Consider the following 24,457-nt stretch of genomic DNA (forward strand, 5'->3'; position numbering starts at 1 on the left):
TAAAATATAATTTTTAATATTATCTTAAGAAGGAAGGGCCTACAAAGGCACCTAAGGCCTCACAAAAGTCATAATGTGGCCCTGCAGAGGCCACACATAAAAATAGCAGTCCGGGGGGCAGCATGGGGGTGGTAACTTGTTCTTGAGGAGGGAAGAACGGGATCTTTCTCCTTCCTGTCTTCAGTTCACAGGTATGAACCGGCAGGATGCATTTCTAGCCCTGACTCAGAAAGCCCGGAGGAAGAGAGTGGGTGGAGACGTGACAAGTGATAAACTAAAGGACTGGCTGATCTCCAGGCAGCGGTACTGGGGCACACCAATCCCCATGGTCCACTGCCCAGCCTGTGGCCCCGTGCCTGTGCCTCTGGAGGACTTGCCCGTGACCTTGCCCAGCATCACGTCTTTCACCGGCAAGGGAGGCTCCCCCCTGGCCATGGCTTCAGAGTGGGTGAACTGCTCCTGCCCAAGGTAAGGAACCACGGCTCCCAGCCATGACTATGTCTGTGGCCCCAGCACCCTGCTGGAGTTTCAGACTCCCTCCTCCCTCATGGGGCTACCTCTGCTCCCTTTTTCCAGGACTTCTTACCAGACTGAAAAGAATACCCTAGGTCTTTCGGGACCTTTGAGAGAAGGGGCTTGAATCTGTGGCCTAGCCACTGTGATGGGCACCCTCTCCTCTCCTCTGAGCTGGTGGAGGCAGCAGTGTCAATTCACGTCTCTCCCAGAAAGATCTGATCCAGCTGATGGAAAGGCTACACATTTTCATCACAGCTTTGTAGAAGACCACTTTCTTCCATTTTATATTCCAAAGAGCTCCTTGGAGATGAGAAAAATATTTTCTCCTCTCCGCCTTATGGTTTTCGCACATCGTGACCGTGGCAACACTGGAGACTTTATCATAAGTAGCAGAGCAGTAGCTACTACGGCGAGTGTGCTCAGGGGCTTCATTCTTTAATATACTGAAAGACACGCTGTTTCCTTTCTTCTCATCTTGGAGTGGGGTTACGTTTTTCTGTCAATTCACTGGCATGTCTCAAGTGTGATTTTTATGATGCCATACCAGCTGATTAAACAAATAACAGATACCAAACTCTAGTATCTTCCTTCTTCCTTCTATGGAAAAGCCATTTTTCTCTGCCTTATAGATCACGATGAGAATGTTTTAAAAATAATTTAGTCCTCTGCCAGTACAGAGCTGAGTTACGAGGTTGGTAGTTAGGTAACCACTTAGTGCAATGGCAAGGCTCAGGCTGGGCAGTCAGACCATAATGAACTCAAGTCCTGGCCTGGCCCCTTAATTAACTGTGCGGCCTTGGGAAAGTCACTTAACTTCTCTGAGCTTCAATTCCCTTATCAGGAACAAAAATAACCCCCGTGAAGGGCTGTTCAAAAGACTAGAATTAACACATGTATCCCTCCACAGTGGCCCCTAGCAAACATTCAGTAAATGGAAGTGTTACCGCCATCCTGCCAGGGACTTGGAACAATCCTCCCAAGTTCTCACTCAGGTGGTTTTGAGATTTGAGATGGGGCTTATGGGAAGGAACATAGGAAGCTCTGGGCCAAGAAATGTGGGCTCCGGGAGAAAATAGCACACCGTGTTTGTTGAGTAGCAGTGACGAAGAACTTCCCTGCCGGAGACGTTGGTGGCCTGCAGAGCGCCAGTTGCAGCAGCCTGGGGCCGTGGTGGGGGATGAGATTTCCTACCCTGGCTGCAGGTTCCTGAAGGGCAGAGCCACACCTTGGTATTGGTCAAGGCTCTCTGGATGATTCTAATGAGCATCCAGGACTGAGAGCCACGGAGCCAGCGTGCCCAGGCGGACCACACAGTGGTAAGAACCGCAGGCGCCAGAGTCCAGCAGATGTGGGTTCCTTACTCTGGAGCTCCAAGACCTTGGGTGATTTCTTAACCTCTCTTATCCCTCATTACTCATCTGCAAATTGGGGACATAATCTACCTCGTAATCCCCGGGGTTACTGGGGATTAAATGAGAAAATGCCTGTGAAGCATTTGGCTCAGTGCCTGCCACCCAGTGTTAGCACTATTACTATTGGAGCTAATGATGATGATAATGTCACCGTCACCATCATTTATCCCTCCCACTTACCAAGTAACCTCTTCATATCATCCAGCTTTTAGTGTCAATAATAAAACATGTTGGTTGTCTTCAAGTCCACCGCGACCATTGAAAAGAAAATCGGCATGGCAAGTTTTAGCCAGATGTTGTTCCTTTTATCAACTGAGTCCTGCATTTTCTTCCTAACTTGTACGGGTTCACTAATAGTGAGGAGAAGAAGTAACCTTTATCTTCTAATTATTTCCTAAAATAGTATCTGTATTCTGGTTGATTGCTCTCCAAATAAAAAGACCTGGCTTTAATGTAGAGATGCGCTGTTGAGATCAGTGTCTTATAGCAGCCCTGGGTGGTAGGATGCAGAATTCCCTCGGGGCTCTCTCCGATAAGCTCCTACCCCAGGGACCCACCCCTGTTCCCAGTGAGAGGCCCCCTAACTAAAATGCAGGAGGCCCCTGGGAGTCCCAGAGACCTGCCAGATCTGGGGCTCCTATCTCTCTGCTCAGCCACTTCCATTTAATAAGTGGGAGGTGGGAAATGGCTGTTTCCTTCGGTAAGATTTATAAAGCCAGTATGAACTGCTTCACAGATGCAAGATATAAATGCAACTCTTCTTTTATTTAAATGTTAAAAACAGACTCAAGTCCTTGCATGCTAAATTAGCAGAAGATTCATCACTTCTTCTTGGGGCTCCTCATGCCCCTCCTTAAATTCTCCAGGAGCCCTCCCAAGACTTACTCTGCTGAAGTGGTCGCATTTGGTCCCGCTTCCATGCCTCAGAAGGGAGAGCCTGGAGTCTGAGCTGTGTTCTCCTGCTGCATTCTCCCTGCCACAAAGGGTCCCTGTCAATAGTTGACACAACCCCTCCATTGTTCATCCAGGCTTTGAGGGGTCTTCGAGGGGCTGAGCCCCCTCTTCAGCTAGGCTTGACTAAGGGCACTCTTTCTTGGGTTTCTAGAAGTTGTGGCTTTTGGCACCCGGTTCTTTCCGTCCCACAGGCCCGTCACCCTAGGAACATGCTTCAACTGGCTCAGCAGGTGGGCCCTTTTGGAACCTTGGTCCTCCCCAGGCATCTCCATCCTGGGATGAGAATTGCTTTTTTCTTTTCAGCCATTCACACACTGAGGATCTCACGTTATTCAATTTTTTGAACAGTAGGGCTCTCGTCACCCTTCTGTAAGGAACCTATCTTGAGGCAGTGGTGTGTTGGTAAATGTATATTAAATAGTTCTCTGGAGGGACGTTTCTGATTTGTAGTGTTTGTTGATTTCTGTGGTATAATACTCCCACCAGGGCTAATTTCAGGATACCAACTTAACGTCACTTGTCACAGAGGTAGGAAGAGGTGCTAACGGTTGATTCTCACAAGATGGTATGAGTTGGGTCCAGCACACCACTGCCTTTGGGCCTCAAGGGTGATTTATCTTCTCAAGGTCTCCCCAGTGGATTTCTGCACCCCTCACCCTGGAGCAGAGAGAGAAAAAACCCCAAGTTCGTTTTTCAGCACAGCAGCTTGATACATTGATTTTCAACTTCTCTTCATAAACTGATTTGCCTCATAAACATCATAAAGTAGGCATTGGCTGAAGGCAATCTTGACATGCCTGAAATAGAAGTTAATGTGCAAAAGAGACACTTACTCCTGTCTTCTCCCTTTAGGTTGTTAGATTTTCTACCAGGGTAAAGAAGTGGATAAATAAGGCTTTTAATTGTTGAAGATTGAAATTTTTATTTTGTAAATTTCTTTAAAATATCATGTACCGTACAATACAAAAAGGGAGCTTTCTCTGAATTTTCTTGATGTGGCATTGTTTTTATGACATTTTAAATTCATACTGATTGTCATAGCTTTCTCAAAAGCTGTTGGAAAACTGCATTAAAATTTAAAAAGCAAAGAACTGATGAACTTCATTTATTTCTTAGGTGCAAGGGAGCAGCCAAGAGAGAGACAGACACCATGGATACCTTTGTTGATTCTGCTTGGTACTACTTCAGATACACCGACCCGCGGAATACTCACAGGTAAAGCCCTGCTGAATTCACTGAGCATGTGTCAGCCTGGGTCCTCCAAGAAGCAAACACCACAAAGGAATTAGATGTGCACGAGATTTATTGAGGGATATGCATACGAAGAATAAAGGGGTGAGGGAGCAGGAGTAGGCAGGGGGAGCCCTCAGACCATGATGCCAGTCTGACACCTGTGAAAGGAGAGGGGGAAAGAAAAAGGATTGGGTAGGAAGAGCCTCAGATTATGGCGCAGCTCTAAGAAAGGCTCAACCAGGCCAACGGGAAGCCCCGAGCAAAGCTTGTCCTTTAGAGAGTCCCAAGTCAGGCGGAAATGCCTCTGCTCTGGTCCCCTACCTCCGGGAGAGCATGGGCTGGCATGAACACCTAGTAGATCCGAAGATGCATCAGCTGGAAGCTGTTGGTCAACAGTGCTTCTTGAAACAGGCTCGCTCTCGTAAAGGGAGCGTGTTAGGTTATTACATTAGATTCTTCACAGCCAAGTAAATCTCAAGTACAAGAAAAATAAAAAACAGAAAAAGGAAGAAATTGCTATTGTAATACCTTCCTTGGCCCTGCAGTGAACTGCGTTTATATGATTGTGGAGATGTAATATTATTTACGTAACTGAAAATACTGCTGTAACTATACAGGGAGGGTAGGTGATAGGGAGTGTGAGATAGCTAAGAAGCATTACCTCTTATCCCATACAGTCAATAGATAATTTTTAAATTGACAAATCAACAAAGAGTATAAACATATTTTTTAATAATTGCCGGAAGAAACAGCTAAAAGAATTATAAAAGTAGCTAAGGGATAGGCCTGGGGGGAGGAATGGGGCTGGAGACCACTGTTTTAAATTATAAACAGTTCTATTTGATTTTTCAGCTATGTGCATGTGTTTCTTTGACCAGAGTAAATCGATGAATAAGGGAAAGAGAGCAGTAGGTAAAAGGGTAAGGAGAGGGAATGAGAGCAAAGGAGAAAGCTATGGTAGAGCCCAGGGGAAGCCACAAGCCCCGTGCTTCAGAGACCTTGCCGTTCTCTGTGGGAGAACTGTCATCCAGAAACCCTGTAGTCCACCTAGAGAGGTGCCCCCTTTTTCTTCCTTGGTTGTAAAATAATACATTCCAGTCAGTCAGGTGCTCCTGCCGTCCCCCGCCCGAATCCCGCCCTGCATTGTTGTAGTTCTGTAATTTGGGTTCAGGCCATCCAGAAATGAGTGGGGTCCTGAGTAAACAGTAGCCAGCAAAGGCAGGAAGGAAGTAGGCTGACTGCTGTGGCTGGGAACCACTAGGGTGGCCCGGCTAACCCACAGAGGGGACCCTCTTCTGGGTCTTCCTTCTAGAAGGGGCTTTTGGTGTGTTCCATTTAGTAACCGCTGGCTTTGATTGCAAGGGGAATCAGGCTCTCTACCTTGCAGAATACTTCAAAGGAGAGCCTTCTTCCAGATGATAGAGACTCTAAGTTACAATGATGGGACCCTTGACTGGAGAGAGACACCTTGAGATCCGCACAGCCCCACTTTGGGAATACCACGCAGCACGTCATTTCCCTCAGAAAGTGCTGCTGTCAGTTTCCACACTGGCTGGACTTCTCACTAACGTGGTTCCCCGGGGTAGATCACAGATCCGAGCGATAGCTTCTTTCAATATCTCACTCCTTAATTTATCCCAAACTTCTTTTTGGGCCAAGTACTATCCTTGACTTCCCTTTTCCTCTGTCACCTGGATGAGCAGTTGGATTTCTCGAGGGAAGCATTTTTCACAAAGAAAAAACATTTTTTAAAATTTTACCAGAATTCTGGCACGGTGCCTGGAGGAGAGAAAACCAAGCCGCATTAAGATGCGAACACATGGTGGTTGGCCAGGCCTACCTGCCAAGCCCTGGGCTGTTACTCCCAGCCTGAGCTGGAGCCAGGGAGGTCCATGCTGGGGAAAAAGGTGCCTTGAGGTTGGGGAATAGAATTCACAAATATTTGAAACCATGGAGTACAGATCCTCCAAAGGCAAAGGTTTACTTCATTGGCTGACCTCAAGTGAGGGTAGTACCTTGAGATTGAAGAAGTCTGTCCTCAGCCAGTACTGTTTCCCCCCACAACCAATACGTGCACGCGCACACACAAATACACACACACACACACACACCTCTGCACACTCACAGACACTCCCCCTCAAGAGTCCCAGCCAGAAAATAGAGGGAAGTGGCATTTCCTTTCCTCCCCAGCATCCATTAGGACCAGGAAATATGAGAAGCCCTTTCTTTTTTTTTTTTTCCCCCAAAGCCCCAGTAGATAGTTGTATGTCATAGTTGCACATCCTTCTAGTTGCTGTATGTGGGACGCGGCCTCAGCATGGCCGGAGAAGCGGTGCGTTGGTGCATGCCCGGGATCCGAACCGGGGCCGCCAGTGGCGGAGCGCACGCACTTAACCGCTAAGCCACAGGACCGGCCCGAGAAGCCCTTTCTTTTAGGATTTCTGTCGACCAAAAAGTATCTATTAGGTGAGAGAGTCGTTGAGCTATTTTATGACAATCACGCTAAATATGCTCATTGCATTCAGGAAGCCATATACAGGCTCTTGCTGACTATCTGTATTTTAAGGCTGCTTTTAAAGATAAAATTGAATTTCTATTTTAAAATGAACATTTAGTGTCTGCATGTTAATCTCCATTGTAAATGCCACATTGCCCTCTATTGGTAAGAACTCAAAAATCTCAGTTGTCTAATCATAATGAAAATTAAAATAAATCTAGATATTCAGATACACATTTTGCAGAAATACCTTTTTTTGCTGTTGTGATTTCCTCTTCATTTTATATGAAAATAGCATTTGTTAAAATATGTCAGTAATGGCTTCTGAAACAGTTTTTTTAAATATCATAAATCAACACCGATCTGACTTTTTTCTCCTTCATTATATAAGCTTTTCTCTTATTACATTTTAAAAAGAAAATCACTATTTTTCTCTGACAATTTATTTCAGGGCATATGCAAATTATAATCAGTCTGTCTAATTTATGCAATTGTGACAAAGCAGGTTTTCTTAAAATGACCATTTCTCTTTCTCCTAGCCCTTTTAGCACAGCGTTGGCAGATTACTGGATGCCTGTAGATTTGTACATTGGAGGGAAAGAACATGCCGTCATGCACTTGTTCTATGCGAGATTCTTTAGTCATTTTTGCCACGATCAAAAAATGGTCAAACACAGGTGAGCATTTATACTGCTTTGCAAAAGAATTCACTTCCATGAACAGCAACTTAAAGCAAGTGTCAGTTCTTCCAAAGCAAGGTAAATATATGTAGCAGAAGAATTCTATTTTTCAAGTGCACTTTAGAGGTCGTTGTTGGCCTTAACCACTTGAAGTGCGTTTCTCTTGCTTAAGCAGTTCTAGTCTGTGGTGGTGCATGCTCACGCAGAATCTTGCCTTCCGCTCTTCTCTGTTTAACTGAGTTAAGTAATTAAGATTCTACTTGTGAGGCAGAGAAGAGTGACTGGTTCATAATGTTATACTGCTTTTTATAGCTTCTCGTGTGAGGTCATGTTTATCATCTGGTCCCTCTGTGTAAGCTCTATTTCTTTTTTTTTTTTCTGTTGTTTATTTATTTTTGTGTGTGTGTGTGTGAGAAAGATCAGCCCTGAGCTAACATCCATGCTAATCCTCCTCTTTTTGCCGAGAAAGACCGGCTCTGAGCTAACATCTACTGCCAATCTTCCTCCTTTTTTTTTCCCCAAAGCCCCAGTAGATAGTTGTATGTCATAGCTGCACATCCTTCTAGTTGCTGTATGTGGGACGCGGCCTCAGCATGGCCAGAGAAGCAGTGTGTCGGTGCGCGCCGGGATCCGAACCCAGGCTGCCAGTAGCGGAGTGCGCGCACTTAACCGCTAAGCCATGGGGCCAGCCCTTGTAAGCCCTATTTCTAAGCTTGACTGAATCCTGCCTTGATAAATCACTCTGATAAAAGTATGTAATGGATTAAAAGCTAGGGAATCACATTGTAAATCCATTGATAAATTCTTTTCCTCTTGGCTTATAATCTGTTGCCCATTATGTTCAGAAAAATGTGTGTGTGCTTTTTTCCCATGAAATACATCATGTATATAAAAGATGTATTTAATGTATTATGTAATTTAAAGAGTAAAATGACGTCCATGCACCCCCTCCTCAGTTTCAGAAATAGACTCTTACAGTCCCTTAGAATACCCAGGGTGCCCCTCTCTGTCATATCCTCCCTCTTCCTACACCACCACCCCTCCCCCAGCTAACCCCTATCCTGAATCTTGAATTATTCATTTTCCTGCTTTTCCTTATAAATTTATCACCTTTGTATATATTCTTAAACAATATGTATTGTTTAGTTTTCCTGTGTTTGAACTTTATGTGAGTAGAATCACATTTCATGTATTCTCTCTTGCTTTCCTCACTCAGCATTTTTTGGGATTCCTCCATGTTGCTGCGTGGAGCTCTGTTTCATTCCTATTTCACCACTATGTGGTATTCCATGATATGGAATGGACTTTCTGATAAAGACCTCAGTTTATGTGTCTGTACCACCATTGGTGGTCATTGGACTCTTGTGCGATTATGAACAAAACTGCTATGAGCATTCTTGTACACGTTTCCTGGCAGACATGTGTCAGCGTTTCTCTAGGGTGTGTACCTCAGGGCAGAATTGCTGAATCGTAGGGTATGCACATGTTCAACTTTACTAAGGAACACCAAACTGTTTTCCAAATCAGCTGTATAAACCTACACTCACACCAACAGAGATGAGGGTTCCTGCTGCGCTACCTCTTCATCATTACAACAGTTAGGATTATCCAACTTGTTAAATTTTGCCAAACTGGGGATTATATACTGGATCACTTTGTGACTTAAATTTGAATTTAAAGACACTGCTTACTTACCAAAGTTTAGCATGTTTTTAATATGTTCATCAACCCCTGTGTTTCCTCTTCTATTAAGTCCCTGTTTGTGTCCTTTGCCCTTATTTCTTCTGGATTGTCTTTTGTTGATTGTAGGAATTCTGTAAATGTTCTGGATGCTAATCCTTTTTCAGCTATATGTATTGCAAGTATTTTTTCCAAGCTCTTAGCTTGTCTTATTTTTATGGTATCTTTTGATGAACAGAAACTCTTAATTTAATGTAGTAAATTTTAATGATCTTTTCCTTTACGACTATTGCTTTTAGTGTCTCAGTACCAACGTGTACATTAATGGAACAGTCCATCCATTTCCCCACTGATCTGGAGTGCCTTCTCCATCATAAATCAAGTTTTCATATATATGCAAGGGCCTTTTTATAGGATCTTTATTCCATCCATTGATCTGTTTGCCTCTTGCTGTGTTAATTGTTTACTGGCTTTGTTATTTTAATTTTACAACTCTTAATATCCAGTAAGGGAAGTCCTCCTACTTTGTTCTTTTTCTTTGGGAGTATCTTGGCTATAATTGGACCTTTGTTCTTCCATATAAATTTCAGATTCAGTTATCAAATTCCACAAAGGTATCTATTGGGAGTTTAATTGGAATTACATTGAATCTACATACTTACTAATATCTTTTCTCACTCTTTCTTCTTGCATCTCTGACCTTAACATCTAAAATCATTTCCCTTTTATCTGAAATATATACTTTAGAATATCTCTTATGTTCTTTAGTGAAGGTCCATCTGTTAGTTATTTGTCTAAAAATACATTTGTTTCTACCTCATTTCTTAGAGTCTGCCAGCTCAATGACACATTTAAAACAAAGATTTTTTTTTATATCTTATCTGGCTTTTTCACTTGTTTTTCATCAAGACAATAATTCAGGCTCTCTTGTCTGCCCTACTGCCAGGAGCATAGTTCCTGTCATTTTTTTTCAGTTGTTATTGTGTTTTGTTTTTTTAATAGAACATCTTTTAGAATATTTTTTAATTGCAGAGAAGAAAAGGGGGAAAATATCTAATTATCTCTTTGTCCAGATAATACATGTTAACAGTAAAAAAAATAAATAAATAATAAAAAAATAATACATCTAAGATTAAAATTTTTTAACTGCACAAAGTGAACCTTGAAATCTCCCTCCCTGCACCCACCCTCCACCATTCTCCTCAACTTGACAGTTTCTTTGATTTCTTCCAGAAAATATTTGCATCTTTCCATGTTCCTATTGATGCACTCATTTTTAAATTTTATATATATTACATATATGTCTTTTACTTTTTTGATTTAATAATATATCTTGGTGAGCTTTCCACATCAGAGTGTACAAATCTCCATTCTTTTTAATTTATGCATAGTATTCTGTCCTATGCCATAATTTATTTAAGCAGTCATCCATTTTTTCAATTGCTGTTACGAAAAAAAGTCCAGTGACTCTCTTTATCTATATTCTTGGCAAGTACTTGGGATCGTATCTGTAGGTTCAAGTTCTGACACTGGGGAGTGCTGGGTCAAAGAATATGTCTTTTTTAATTTTTGATAGATAAAAAGTGATTACTTTTAAAAGCTCTGCAATGCAGACTAAAATCCAGTTTCACTAAAATGAAGCACATTGAAAGCTCCCTTCCCTTCACCCCGTGCTCAGACCTCCTTCCTCATGCGTGCACACACGGATTAAAAGCCTACGGTACATGGGCCGGCCCGTGGCTTAGCGGTTATGTGCGCGCGCTCTGCTGCTGGCGGCCCGGGTTCGGATCCCGGGCTTGCACCGATGCACCGCTTCTCCGGCCATGCTGAGGCCGCGTGCCGCATACAGCAACTAGAAGGATGTGCAGCTATGACATACAACTATCTACTGGGGCTTTGGGGGGAAAATAAATAAATAAAATCTTAAAAAAAAAAAATTGAGTTCAATCCCTTGATATAAACAGATAAAAGTTTGTGTCCTTCAATGGAAATGTTATCCTTGGGATAGGGAGAATTGGGTAGTGGTTAAGTTCAAAGACCAAATACAACATGAGAAATATTTCCTTCTCATGCAGGTCTAGAAGCAAAGACCATAATGATTTCTGGCTCCTTAACAGGAGGGCACACTTCTCAGCTTCTGAACAATTATTTGTAGAAATAAGGAATGAATCAATAAATGATTCAACGGCTATTTTAAGGTATAGGACAGGGCCTCGCTGCTTTTGTGACTTTTTTCCAGTGGTTTAAAACTGTATTTGGGGAGAAAAAAGGTTTACAGCATCCTGATATAATTTTAAAATACAGTTTTGGGTATGACTTGTTTCTATTCAAGTGAATTTCTAGTTTGCAAAGCTTTCAGGTACACCTGGAATTTGCTTCACCATCAACTTTAAGTATAAATTGAAATATATCTGTGCAGTATTTTTTTTAATGCTTTACAAGACAGTAAGGTTCTGTTCCATGCCCTCCCACCCCCTAGAAAGAGAGAGATTTACTTTAAGCGCTCAAAAGTCTGAGCTTTTTGAAGATGGTGCAGAAAGGCATCTGATCTCTGTTTCTCAGCTCAGTTGTCAGGATTACTCCCATTAAATCTCATCAGGGCAACAACAGCCTCTGAAAACTCGCTCTGAGCCTTACCTCTGTATCAGAGGTGTTTTAGTAAACCAGTCTGCCACAAATGCAATGAAAATCACCCATTTTCTATGATGAATAATTCAGAATTCTCCAATTAGAATTTTTGAATGCCTCCAAACTTTAGTAAGCTGGCTTAGGAGGAAAAATTGAGATCTCTCAGCCACATGTGTATTTCTCTTTATTTATTAGCTATTTTTTCTGAAATGTGCATCAGAATTTTATGTCTATTGCTTTATTCCTTTTGATTAGCATTGTCATTTCAGAAGGGATTTGAGACTACAGCTATTCCATTTTTGTTTTCTTTTCTCGGCCCCTTGGCCACTGTCTCAAGTAGTAGATCTGGACTGAGAGTCCCAAGACCTTTATCCCGTGCTCATTGGGCCAGTGATTAGCAGTGTGGACAAGAGATCTAACCCCTTTAGTTCTCAACGGCCTCACATGTTAGGAATTCAGTCACCTCTGAGCACACTTTTCATTTTATGATTCTGGTTCAATTTCTTCAAATATAAACAGCAAAGGTTGATGTGGATCTAATAATCTTTCCTGTTTTCTAAGAGTCCTGCCCTTTCTTTCATCACTTGCACATTTAGGTTTGCTGTTTGAGCTTTCAGAAGGTCTCTTTACCATTTATAAGAAGCTGACCCTCGGGCCGGCCCCGTGGCTTAGCGGCTTAGCAGCTCCGCTGCTGGCGCCCTGGGTTCGGATCCCGGGCGCGCACCGACGCACCGCTTCTCCAACCATACTGAGGCCGCGTCCCACATGCAGCAACTAGAAGGATGTGCAGCTATGACATACAACTATCTACTGGGGCTTTAAGGGGAAAAAAATAAATAAATAAAATCTTTAAAAAAAAAAAAGAAGAAGCTGGCCCTCAGGTTCGGTGTGCCACCACACAAGACAGCGGGTGCCTAAGTCGTGTGTCTGAAACACTGGTTAGGATTAAGCCAAAATTAATGTCAGCAGGAAATTTCCAAAAGAAGATATACAGATAATCAAGAAACATACTATAAAATTTTTCCCTCACTCATAGTCAAAGAAATACAAATTAAACATCAGTGACGTGCTCTTTTCCATATAGCAAAAGAGGCTGGGATTTGAGCCCCTCTCTCATACTGTGGGAGGGCGGTTTGGAACACCCTTTCTGAAAAGCATTTTGGCAATTTATAGTGAGAGCCTTAAAAATATTCACACTTTTAGGGGCCAGCCCCGTGGCTTAGTGGTTAGGTTCGCGTGTTCCACTTTGGCGGCCCAGGGTTTGCAGGTTCAGATCCCAGGCGCAGACCTACACACTGTTTATCAAGCCATGCTATGGCAGGCGTGCCACATATAAAGTAGGGGAAGATGGGCATGGATGATAGCCCAGGGCCAATCTTCCTCAGCAAGAAGAGGAGGATTGGCAACAGATGTTAGCTCAGAGCTAATCTTCCTCACCAAAAAAATAAAATAAAATAAATTCACATTTTTGGGCATGCTAATTGCACTTTCAGAAATTTATCCTAAGGAAATAGTCAGAAATGCAAACTTATGCACCAAAGTGTTCATGTAAGTGTTATTTCAACTAGCTAAAAACCTGGATACAGCCTAAAGGCCCCAAAATGCTAAGAAAGGGTAAAGTGTAATCCATCTATATGGAGGACTCTTGTGCAGCTCTTTAAAATTAAATTGCAAGGAATGGTTAATAACATGGAGAAATGCATCTGAAGTAATAAGAAGTGAAAAAAGCAAGGTAACAAAATTATAGGTAAAGTCTGGATATCTGTGTGTGTACATGCACATCCAGACACATACAGACAGCAAGAGAAGAGACTAGAACAAATCATGCCAGCATGTTAACACGAGTTTTCTCTGGACGGTGAGCTCACTGATGATTTTATTATTTTTTTAATGTACTTCTGATTTTTTTCCAGATTTTTTACAATGATTATGTAACTTTATAACAAAAAAACAAAGTCATTTACAGTAAATATTCTGAAGCAGGGAGGTGCGCTGAGCCCCATTTTGATTCACGGGTGTGGGGTAGGCATCAGCTTTGGCTGAATGTCAGCACTGGGGTGGAAGCTACATGCTGTGGTGTGGAGCGTGTCTCCACTGGACTGAGATAAGGAAGCCTTTTCTCTCCCTTTGTGAGAGACGCTGTAACGTGGGAACCTTGTCAGTTTTTGTCATTGCTCTTGAATACAACTCAGAGAGACGCTAAATTCCCTGAATTGAAATTCTCCCTGTGGTTTGCAGTCAACAAAGAGTGGTGGCCGTCAGAAGCTGCTGTTCCTGTGTTAGCAGCCTCCTGCCGACCGGTGAGAGCTCAGCAGGCACCGGTCCATGGAGCTTTTTCCTGTTTCTCTGATCACACCAGAAACGGCTGCTGGGAAAAGGGAAAGGAAGAGAGGAGAAGAGCAGCTTTACCTGGGTCTTGCTGTCATAATAAGGCTCCTTCTGTGCTACTGACTGGCTGCTAGGAAATGGAAATGATGATATTTTAAGAATGTACTATGGCTTAATACTTAGAAACTGGCTACTTACGTGAACATGAGGTTCTAGGCACAGGGCAAGGAAGAAGAGGAAGGTGAACCTAGTCTGAAAAGTCCAAGTTAGAGACTGTTTTCAGAGATCCGCAGCTTTCTGTTTTCTCCTTTCCAGATCTGCACAGTAGCCACCTGAGCAGGTCAGGAGAGTGGGCAGCAGGCTGTCTAGGGCTGCATAAGTAGGCAAATGTCATCCACAGTGACCAGTTAGGGCTCTGATGAGTCCTGGGATTCTTGTAGCCTCAGCTTGCTTAGTACATTCCTTGTATGCAGTGATTTTTATAAGGGCGCTTAACATAGCCAATCAATCTATGTTCTGAAATTCCTTGTTTATCCTAATAATTAGCAACCCTCCTCACCCACCCTCCCTCTCATTTTCTTCCTCCCTTTCCTCCTTCCTTCTTGGTGGGACAAAGGTGGCCTTGAATGACCAGCAGGTATCAAGTGTTGTAATTTCTGACTTAGTGCAGTCCAGACTGTCGAGGAACCACCGAAGATTCCATCACTGTTCATCATTCTGCTTGCATATAGCTGTGCCACAGTGCAAGCAAACGTAATCCACCTCTAGAGGAGTTCTGAAGGAGTAAGAGGAAAGCTGACTCAGAAAAAAAGAGCACAAATTTGTATTCATAAAAATGAAACCATCTAGGTAGAGGTTTCCTCAAGACAGAGGCCCTGCACAACACGCCCACCTTTGATGGTCCCCGGCTCAGAAGGGTTCGTTGGTGGGTTAAAGTTGTAGCCTTTCCCTTTCTTATAAAGCTCTTGCTGTACACAGTCCTACAATGAATGAATAACTCAGTTGCTTATGCAAGTTTGTTCCCAAGTGCCACTTGTCGAGTGAATGAGTGAATGAACAAATGGGAGATATATTACACCGGTCGTGAATCTTAATAATGAACTTGACAGTGTGGTGTGATCTCTGCTGCAGCAGGACTGGGTTCCAAGTCCAGCAGGGTCCTTGACGTCCCCTTGACCCTCATCCCCATGCACCGTGCACCTCCATATCACACTTAGTGCCTCCTCCTTGTGGTGTTGATGGTTATTTATGGCATGTTTGGGCCGCCCATTTTACTGTAAGCTCTCTGACTAATTGCAGAGGGCTCTGTACCTAATTGTTGCTCAACTGCGTGTTGAATGAATTAACAAGTGTGACTCATCATTCAGAGCTAAACTACACATGAGGGTGGATGTGGCTGGCTTCAGCCAAGGGGGTGAGAGCCAGATGCCCAAAGCCCTTTGGAGCAATCCCTATGCCCTGGAAGAGTGGAGGGGGACCCACTGGGAATGAGGCGCCCCTTCCCACTGTGAAAGGCCACTCTCATTCCCTCACTCCTGGGACCTTCCTAGAAGTGGACAGAGTTTGAAATCTTTCAGTAAACTTCTCCTTGCGAAAAGGTCACGGCCCCAACCGGAAGCCGTAGCATCTGGTGCCTGCCCTTCATCTGCCGCTTCCTTCTTCTCTTGTCCCCAGCTCTGCTGCTGGCAGGTTATTTCTTCATTCATGGAAAGACTTCATTTAGTTCAAACCAGCTGACATTTATTGAGCATCTACTATGAACTAGGTACTGGGAGGGGTCTTTAAGGATTTTCCTCCTCCTCCTCCTCACAGGAGGAAAGCAGACAGGGAAGCAACTCACCTGAATATACAATAAAATTTAGTATCTGCCAAATCTACTTATAGGTACCACACTGGATACACCAGCAAGGAAAGAGCAGGTAATTCTGACCAGGAGGGCCTGTGACCACCTTCCCAGTGGAGGTGGCATTTGAGTCAAGCCTGAAAGGAAGAGTAGAATTTTGACAGATGGGAAGTTTTGATAGCACTTCGGGGAACAGTGTGAGTGAGGACATGGAAACACATATGGGCGACATGTGGAAAGAACAGAGGAAGTGCAAAGGGAAGGAGAGGAGTCCTTGACGGCGAAACTGAGGAATTTGGACTTGATCTTCAGATATGACTAGACTCTCTTTTCCTCCCTCACAGCTGAGAGAGTGGTCAGGCGTTGGTTTCGTTCAGTGACAGCAAATAGACTGGCTCCCACTGTGATATCCCCAGTGTCCTGGCTCAGCACCAGACACGTAGTAGGCACTTAGTAAATACCTGCTGAAGAAATCAATGATAAATTTCACATGGTAACTCTGCTTTCTGAGAATGCAGTACTAAGAAGTATTCTGAGGCTCAGTCTGAGTCAAGCAGGAGTGTGCCATGGACCGGTGGCATCTGAGTGGTGGTGGACCAGGGCACCGGGGCCGTCGTGCCAAGTCTCGCCATCCCTCCTCTAGAGGGTCCTTCCGAGATGGTCGCTGCAGTACCGCAACCCTGGGGAAGATGGCCCAGGTGAGCTTCAGCTATCAAGTTGTGTGGTTGCCAACTTTCAGAAATCAAGACTCGCTCACTCCACTAGCAGGCCCTGTTTTTTGTGCACTGCTGTCTGAGAGGGATCGCCTCCCATGTGGACACTCCCTGGAGACCCCTCATTCTGAAAGGGTTAGAAGTTGTTTTGAAACAGGCAGAACTAATCTGTGGTGTTAGCGCTGGGCTGATGGTGCCCATGGTGTGGAGATGGTGCCTGGAAGGGGGCCAGAGGGGTTTTCAGGAGGTTGGTCACGTCCTGGTCATTGACCTGAGTGCTGGTTACACAGGTGTGTTTATGGTGTGAAAATTCATCAAATTTCACCCCTAGGATTTATATACTTTTCAATATGTGTGCTGTACTTCATTAAAATTTTACTCTGGAAAAAAAAAAAAAGTTGTAAAAGATGAGACCTGAGGAGTACAGCCTTAGGCAGACTGGCCGGAGCTCGAGCCCCCATGCTGGCAGGGTGCAATTCTGCCCGTGCCCGGAGGTGGCAGCGTTGTTTCACTTGACACTGCAAGAACAGAGAACAGGATCCATTTCCTCCCCTGCCCCTTCTGGAGGCTTAATGCTACTGATTTTGATCATCCTGTTTTTCTTTATCTTTGGGATCCAGGTTATTCCCTCCTTTCTTCCATCCCAAAGACTTCTTTTTTTTTTTATTTCTCTTAAGAGTAACCAAAGCTGTGTACTCACAGTGACAGCCGAGAGGAAAAAAAACCTCAAACCCACGTGCAGGGACCCTGGAGCCTAGGACAGTAACAGCAAATCCATCCTCCTGGCACCAAGCACAGCGGGGAAAGATTACAGTCTATTTCTTTCATGTCAGGCAGCAGCATGTAAAATTATTTGAGGAAGATTCCAGTCTAAAAGGTGAACTAATACTCAAGAACATGCATCCCGAGTGTGTGCACAAATCGGCCCCATGGAGCCCACTGATGCTCAGTGATGCACCACTGGGGGTGAGGGAGGCCTCCCTTCCTGTGGACACTAGCTCTGTTTGCTTTGTGCAGTTAAATGTATATATATCCAGTCTCTTGCCCAATAAAAAGTAGCCATACAGTTTTCTTCTTTTGTTTTAAAACTGTTGTTGTCTTGTTTGTGTAATGAGGTAAAATCCAGGTGCCACCTCAAATTGGATGGAAAGCAGAATGGCTCCAGGAGCCAGGAACGGGAAACACCCAGTGTCTTCTTCCTTCCATCCCGCCATCCATCTGTCTGTTCATTCGAATTTGTTCATGCATTCATCCATGTTTTGAACATTTTTAAAGAGCCTGCCGTCCACTGGGCAGTGCTAACTGCTGGGGATAGAGGGAAGAATGAGAGAATAGTCCTTGCCAGGATGGGTGTAGGGCAGGGACCAGTATTTGTGACATAATCACAGCGCAGCCTGGTCGTGCTCTTCATGGCGGGGTGTGCCAGACCCTGCAGGACACAAAGGAGGGCCTGGAGCTGCGTGAAGGGGACTGTGTTCAGGGGACGGCCACCCAGCAAAGGGAATGCCTGAGCTCAGTGGTGAAGGGTGAGTCCAGGTTTCCCCAAGAACCCAGGCTGAGATGGGCATTCCTGCCAGAGGGCACCCAGTCCCGGGGAGCACGGCACATTCTGGGAACGACCAAGTGTCCCTGTGACCTCTGTGAGGAGGAAGTGCATTTAAGTGAGAAGACACTGGGAAGGTAGATGGCGGCTGATGGTAAAGAAAATTGCATGCTCAGTCTGTGGGCTACAGTTCTCTGAGCTTCCTGAGGAAAATGCAGACCTGGGTCCTTGGGCATCAAAACTCCTACCTGCCCTGGATAGGGCCTGTGTGGCCTGCCGACACAAGGCTCCTCATGGGGTCTGTGCCAGTGTTCCTGAAAAACAGGGAACCACAGACACCGTTGCTCATCCTTCAAGGTGCTTTTGTATTAAAATGCAGCATAAGTTCCAAGCACATTTGATTTTTAAATCATTTTTCATATCTTTCTATGTAGAAGACTGTCATTTTCTTGCTGAGATGTGAACTATGGCACAAAAGTACATCATTCTGCCACCTGTGCCTTTGCCTGTAGAATGTCTTAGGGGAGGTGGGAGGAAGGCAGTTTTATGACTCAAAAGAGTTTATTATTAGGATAAATTTTAGAGCATGAACAATGGTGTGATCACTTATTTTTGTTCACACGCACATGTGGAATTTCTTCCAAATTAACATAATAGCGTGCTGGATGTACCCTGTGACATCGGATAATGACACTGAATAATTCGAATGAGGTCTCAAAAATATGTGTTACATTTTCATTTGAATGTTAAAACATTGGGTCTTTTCCACCTTGGAAAATACCCCCCACGCCCACCACCACCACCAAACGCACGTGCACACATGTTCACATGCACACTCATAACAAGACTTTAAAGTAGAAAGGCCAGGAATCCTTTTTTTCTGCTGACCATCATGTCATCTCTTTCCCAATCCATCTCTTTTGTTCCCCTCCACTCCCCAGAATCCACTAAGAAGTTTCCTTTAAATCACCTCTGTCCACACAGCCGTTTTGACAGGAGCCACATGGTATACAAATCAGGGGCCTGTCCGGAGGCCTTACTCGGTATCAGAGGTCATCTAAATGAGACAGCCTTGGGCCGGCCCTGTGGCTTAGCAGTTAAGGGCGCACGCTTCGCTGCTGGCGGCCCGGGTTCGGATCCCGGGCACGCACCGACGCGCCGCTTCTCTGGCCATGCTGAGGCCGCGTCCCACATACAGCAACTAGAAGGATGTGCAGCTATGACATACAACTATCTACTGGGGCTTTGGGGGGAAAAAATAAAATTAAAAAAAATTTAAAAAAAAAAGCCACCCTGTGTAAGTGAACTTGAAGCACCAAAGGGTTTTTATATTGAAAGGTGTGTCATGCTGCTGGTGACGTTCATGGGGAGCATCACTCAGTCGCCCATATGCAAACGTTCCTGCCTGCTGCCTTTATAAATATGAAATACGTACACATATTGTCAGCAGGTGTCTCCACAAATCATTCTTTGAGTCTGGAATAGCTCTTGCTCACATGCTTCAAAAGTGAAGCAGGTGGATTCTTCAGAATAAACCATTTTAAATCTGAAATAAAGTAATTTCAGTATGAGGGTCAACTTCTACTTGTCCTCTTAAGAGAAAAAGTTTATATTTCACTATTTAGCCAGTAAGGGTGTGATTAAAACTACATTTTTAAAAACAGGCGCTATAAATAAATTATAATCCCTCCACACTGTAGAACACTAAATAACTTTAAAAACAAGATAGATCTATGTCGACTGTTGTGGAAAAATCCGTTCATATCGTTAAAGGAAATACCACAAAGTAATTTGTATATTATGATCACATTTGTTTAAATCCAAAAAAAAAAAAAAATCTGTAAAACCATATACCTATATATACATGGTTGTATGAAAAAAGCATTGAAAAAAGTCTCCAGACTTTTCCAGCCATTCACCAAACTGTTAATAATAACTGTCTCCCCAGAGAGGAGGAGGCCTAGAAAGAGCGGGGTAATGTTTGAATTTGAACAGAAAGGGTATATTCATGTATAATTTGTATGACTTAAAAAATTTAAAAGAAATGTAAGCAAGCGCTGTATATAAATAAGGTTAAGGAAAAAAGTAACCTTCTTGAACAGAGCTCTGACTTCAACCTCTGTGTCCTCTTGAGCCCTTCCATACGCTGGACTCAGCATGTAGCTGACATTCGTGCGGTTCTTGAAAATTTACAAGTATTTTCATGCAGTCATTTCTTTCTTTTTTTTAGGAGATCAGCCCTGTGCTAACATCTGCCAATCCTCGTTTTTTTTTTTTCTTTTTTTTTTTTTTGGCTGGGGAAGACTGGCCCTGGGCTAACATCCGTGCCCATCTTCTTCCACTGTATATGGGACACCGCCACAGCATGGCTTGCCAAGCAGTGCACTGGTGCGCGCCCGGGATCCGAACCTGCGAACCCTGGGCCACCGCAGCGGAGCGCGCCCACTTAACCACTTGAGCCACCAGGCCAGCCCCCATACAGTCATTTCATTTAATCTTCCCAATAGCCCTTTAAGGCAGATTTTTTTTTTTTTTTTTACACACACCAATATCGCGTATATTTGAATGTCTTTATAAGCTTATAGATATCAGGATATTACAGCATTATAAAGGGATGTGATTATGTAGCTGTATAATCTTCCTACCAATAAAAGTCTTACGATATGGCCATTATCATCCCCCATTTGCAGTTGAGGGATTTCATATTTGCTGCATGCTCTCTGACTTGGCTAAATCTCACAGCTCTCTCCTTGGGTCTCCTTGCCCTTTGGACCTTCTATACAATACAGGAACTGACTCAGTTGAACCCTTGGCTAAAAATATCAGCATCCTGTTTGTCTTTAAGGCAGATCTTTATTACCTCCGTTTTACAGATGAGCAAACTGGTGCTAAGAACAAGTAAGTGACTTGCCTTGGGTCATAGAATTCACTGAGAAGCAGAACTGAGATTGAAACCCAGGCCTTCCACATGTGAAGCCTGGTGCTTTTTCCACTCCGCTGCAGTGGAAAGTGGTTAATATCTGCTGATTTGACTTAATTTTCTTATCGCTTATTTATAAGGAGCCGTTTGTTCAAGCTGGGTTTACAAATGGCATTGGTCAGCCTACCTGTTTTCGTGAAGGGCAGTTATCTGTATCCATCAGCTGGTAAGGTTTGTATTGCTGTTTTCTGGATGCTTCGAATCCCAACCCCACCAATTGTGTTTTCCTGTTATCTTTTCCTAGAGAGCCTTTTCATAAGCTGCTGGCCCAAGGCCTTATCAAGGGGCAGACATTCCGCCTACCATCTGGACAGTATCTACAGAGAGAGGAAGTAGATCTCACAGGTAAGAATGGCCCATCTGGGCCCATCCAGGTACTGGCAGAGAACCGAGGCCAGGCCCAAGAGCCTTTGAGCAAGCAGGCGTACACCACAAGGCCTTGGCTGGGTGGAGAATCCAGGAGAGGGACCCGCTGGCCTCTTGGTCTGAAAGCCTCAGCTTGTTCTGGGCCGGCACCCTCTGAAGGTTGGGGCTGGGGCCAGGGCTGGGGCTGGCTGTCTGCTCCTTAGCCCCATCTCTATCCAGCTTAAGTGTTTGTTCAGCTTCTGGCAGGGTTTTCATTTGTATGTAACATGGAGTTAACTCAGGTATCACCTCCTGTCCTAGCCCATGTTTGACAGCCCATGGCAGGGACAGAGACCCCAGACCTAAGAGACATTCTTCCAAGACTGGGGTGCTTCCAGCCTTTCTCCCCAGTGGTCTAGAGGCGCATTTCAGAACCTCGGGGGCCACCACTGTACTCCCGGAGCAGCCCTGTCTGGCGCTGCCCTGGTGGAAGACCTCTCCCTGATTCCCTGGACGTCCCCTTCTCCCAGCTTTCCCAGGCCTTTTCCTTCCACTCTGTTTTCACTCATCCTCAAAGGTACTAGTTCCTCCTGCTGGATCTTTAGGGGGCATGATGAGGATGGGTCATGTGCACCTGGCATACAAATAACATGTTAGAAAATGGGGAGAGGCGTGTCCATGGAGGCAGCTGTGAGAAACCCCCAGCACTTTGGCCATTACATTTAGAAAAACCAGTACACAATGGGTGAGATGAGGTAAACCCAACAGCCCCTTAAATGGTAGGCAGCTTCCCAAGCCAAACACTAGAGAGAAGGTTAGGTGGAAGCAGTCAATGGAATTACCTAATTAATGCAGTAATATATCAGACTTTGGAATAGCCACTCTGGTCCCTGGGAGAAAAAGAAGCTGGAGAAGCGGAAATTGGCATTGTTTCTCCAACACAGACCAGAGGGGAAAGGAGCTAAATCCCGGGGGCATGTACATTTCACCTGGTAGTGAAGTGCTCTCTGTGTCATGGGCAAGGCTGCCACATATAGCTGTGCAGTTTGTGCACTGCACAAAGACACCCAGCCAAGGGGTAAGCAGGGCCCTAAATCCAGCCACTTGCCAAACTCGACACCTCAGGGCCACATCTACCAGGAGAGGGCACCTTCTTCTAACTTCTCAATTTCTCTGTGCAGAAAGATGCCTTTTTCCTAATTTGCACAACAGTGCTATAGAGGCTAGCTGCAGCCTGGAGAGGGTGTGTAGCGTAGAGGGGGCAGTAGTTCCCTGAGCCCCACCACAGCCGGGATAAAACATCTTCCAGGACTTCAGTCTCCCTTTGCTCTGATGTCATGGGGCCAGGCAGTGTTGTAGACATCCTTTCCCTTCCCACACAGACTCGCACCCTGGGCAAGAATACTTGGATCGGCACAGGCAGGCCTCCATCTACTTAGTGAGTGAGCCTCTCATGAACTCTGGACTTGGCTTTTAGGTATATATGCCGTCCCTTGGGAGTTTGGTTGCTGTTGGAGTCAGAGATTATTTAGCTGGAAGGAGTGGAAATCCACCCAAAGGCAGATTTAGCACAAGGATTAGGGATGTCACCCAAACCCAGCTTTGGGAGATGTTCACAGGCCTCGTGGCGTGGAGGGAGTCACCAGGCCACGCCTTTCTCCTCTTTCTCAAGCCTCTAGTTCCTCTTCTTGCTTCTCTCTGTTCTTCTGCCCTGTTCTTCCTCTGCCAGGCTTGGATTCTGCTCTCCCCTAATTCAGTTTACAGAGTGACCTTGGGGAGCCACAGTGCCAAGTCTTGCCCCATCTCTCTATGACCTTACAGTTCCAGTGCCCAACATCATCAAAACAGAGTTTCTGTCTCTAGTTCCATTTCCTGAGAAAGAGACTAAACCTGGTCAGATGTCCTTCCTGGTCCTTGTCTCTGGAGCTTGGCAACAAGGTCACTTCATCCAAACATGGCCATTTAAGGCCTCCGCCTTCAGCACCATCTGGACCAATGGTGTGTGGGTGAAGAGGAGACACTTCCAAAGAACGCGGTGTAGCAAGCCGGCACCACAAGGGGACGCACATTTCATGTGATCCCAGTGAGTTAACTCCATGGACCCTGATGGTGCAAGACCATTTTTTGGTGACTACGACATGGACAGGGGACCAGGCCTCGAAGTGAAGAGACCTCTTGGGTGTTTTGTTGCTCTGAGACCCTGATGGGTCAGCTGCCAGCTTCCAGAGGAGACCCTGAATCCATAAAGAAAATAGCAATATGTGCGAGCCTTTCTTATCCTTTTTTCCCTTCCTCTTTTTGTATATAAGTAATTTACTTTTATAAAAGGAGGAAATTTCTTCGTCTTATTTTGTGGTTGAGAAAAAGCTGGCACAGACCATTATAACTGTACTGTATATTCATGAAAGGAAGATTTGTGGTGGGACGTGGGCCTCATTTCTTTGAAAACAAAAGCATTTTTTGTGATATAACATAGAAGGAGAGAAAGAGGCATGTTAGGTGAATTAGTGAGATTCTCCAAATGGACACTTGAACTTGCTCACCCAGTATTTTCTTGTTGAATATATTTTTATAGAACCTATTCAGAATCACACATACCATACCTGTGTATATTATTTTGCTATCTAGGTTCTGTTCCTGTTCATGCAAAAACAAAAGAGAAGCTAGAGGTCACATGGGAGAAGATGAGCAAGTCCAAACACAACGGGGTGGACCCCGAGGAGGTGGTCAAGCAGTACGGCATCGACACCATCCGGCTCTACATCCTTTTCGCTGCCCCTCCTGAGAAGGATATCTTGTGGGATGTGAAGAGTAAGTCACCTTCCTCGTCCTGGCCTGCCTCCTTTGTGATCTGCCTCGGATGCTGGAGGAATTCGGGGAAGGAAACGTCTTTGCTGAAGACACTGGTAGAGGATTCCAGGAATCGGTTCCATAAAGCAAGTAGTAGTTTGTCCAACCTCCTGTACCATTCTTAGACCGGTGTTCTCAGATGTCAGGGAGCCTCAGAATCCTTTGGGGACCTCATTGTGCTTGCAGATTCCCAGTCCTCATCCCTGACCTGCTGACACGGCCCCCAGCATGGGGCCCAGGAGCCGGCCTTTAACG

The 24,457-nt window shown here is 44.6% G+C and overlaps 1 protein-coding gene across 2 annotated transcripts in view; it reads left to right on the top strand.

The window, feature by feature from the left end:
* The window catches only part of LARS2 (leucyl-tRNA synthetase 2, mitochondrial), a 164,453-nt gene that overhangs the window by 113,327 nt on the left and 26,669 nt on the right, over positions 1-24,457 (top strand). For both annotated transcript variants that reach the window (XM_058556627.1, XM_058556636.1), the window contains exons 12-16: positions 185-468; positions 3,999-4,097; positions 7,152-7,289; positions 21,252-21,352; positions 23,981-24,163. In XM_058556627.1, coding sequence (XP_058412610.1) covers positions 185-468; positions 3,999-4,097; positions 7,152-7,289; positions 21,252-21,352; positions 23,981-24,163 — 805 coding nt within the window. The remainder of the gene's footprint in view (positions 1-184; positions 469-3,998; positions 4,098-7,151; positions 7,290-21,251; positions 21,353-23,980; positions 24,164-24,457) is intronic.

This window comes from Diceros bicornis, chromosome 2, assembly GCF_020826845.1.
Source record: "Diceros bicornis minor isolate mBicDic1 chromosome 2, mDicBic1.mat.cur, whole genome shotgun sequence".
NCBI classification, from domain to species: Eukaryota; Metazoa; Chordata; class Mammalia; order Perissodactyla; family Rhinocerotidae; genus Diceros; species Diceros bicornis.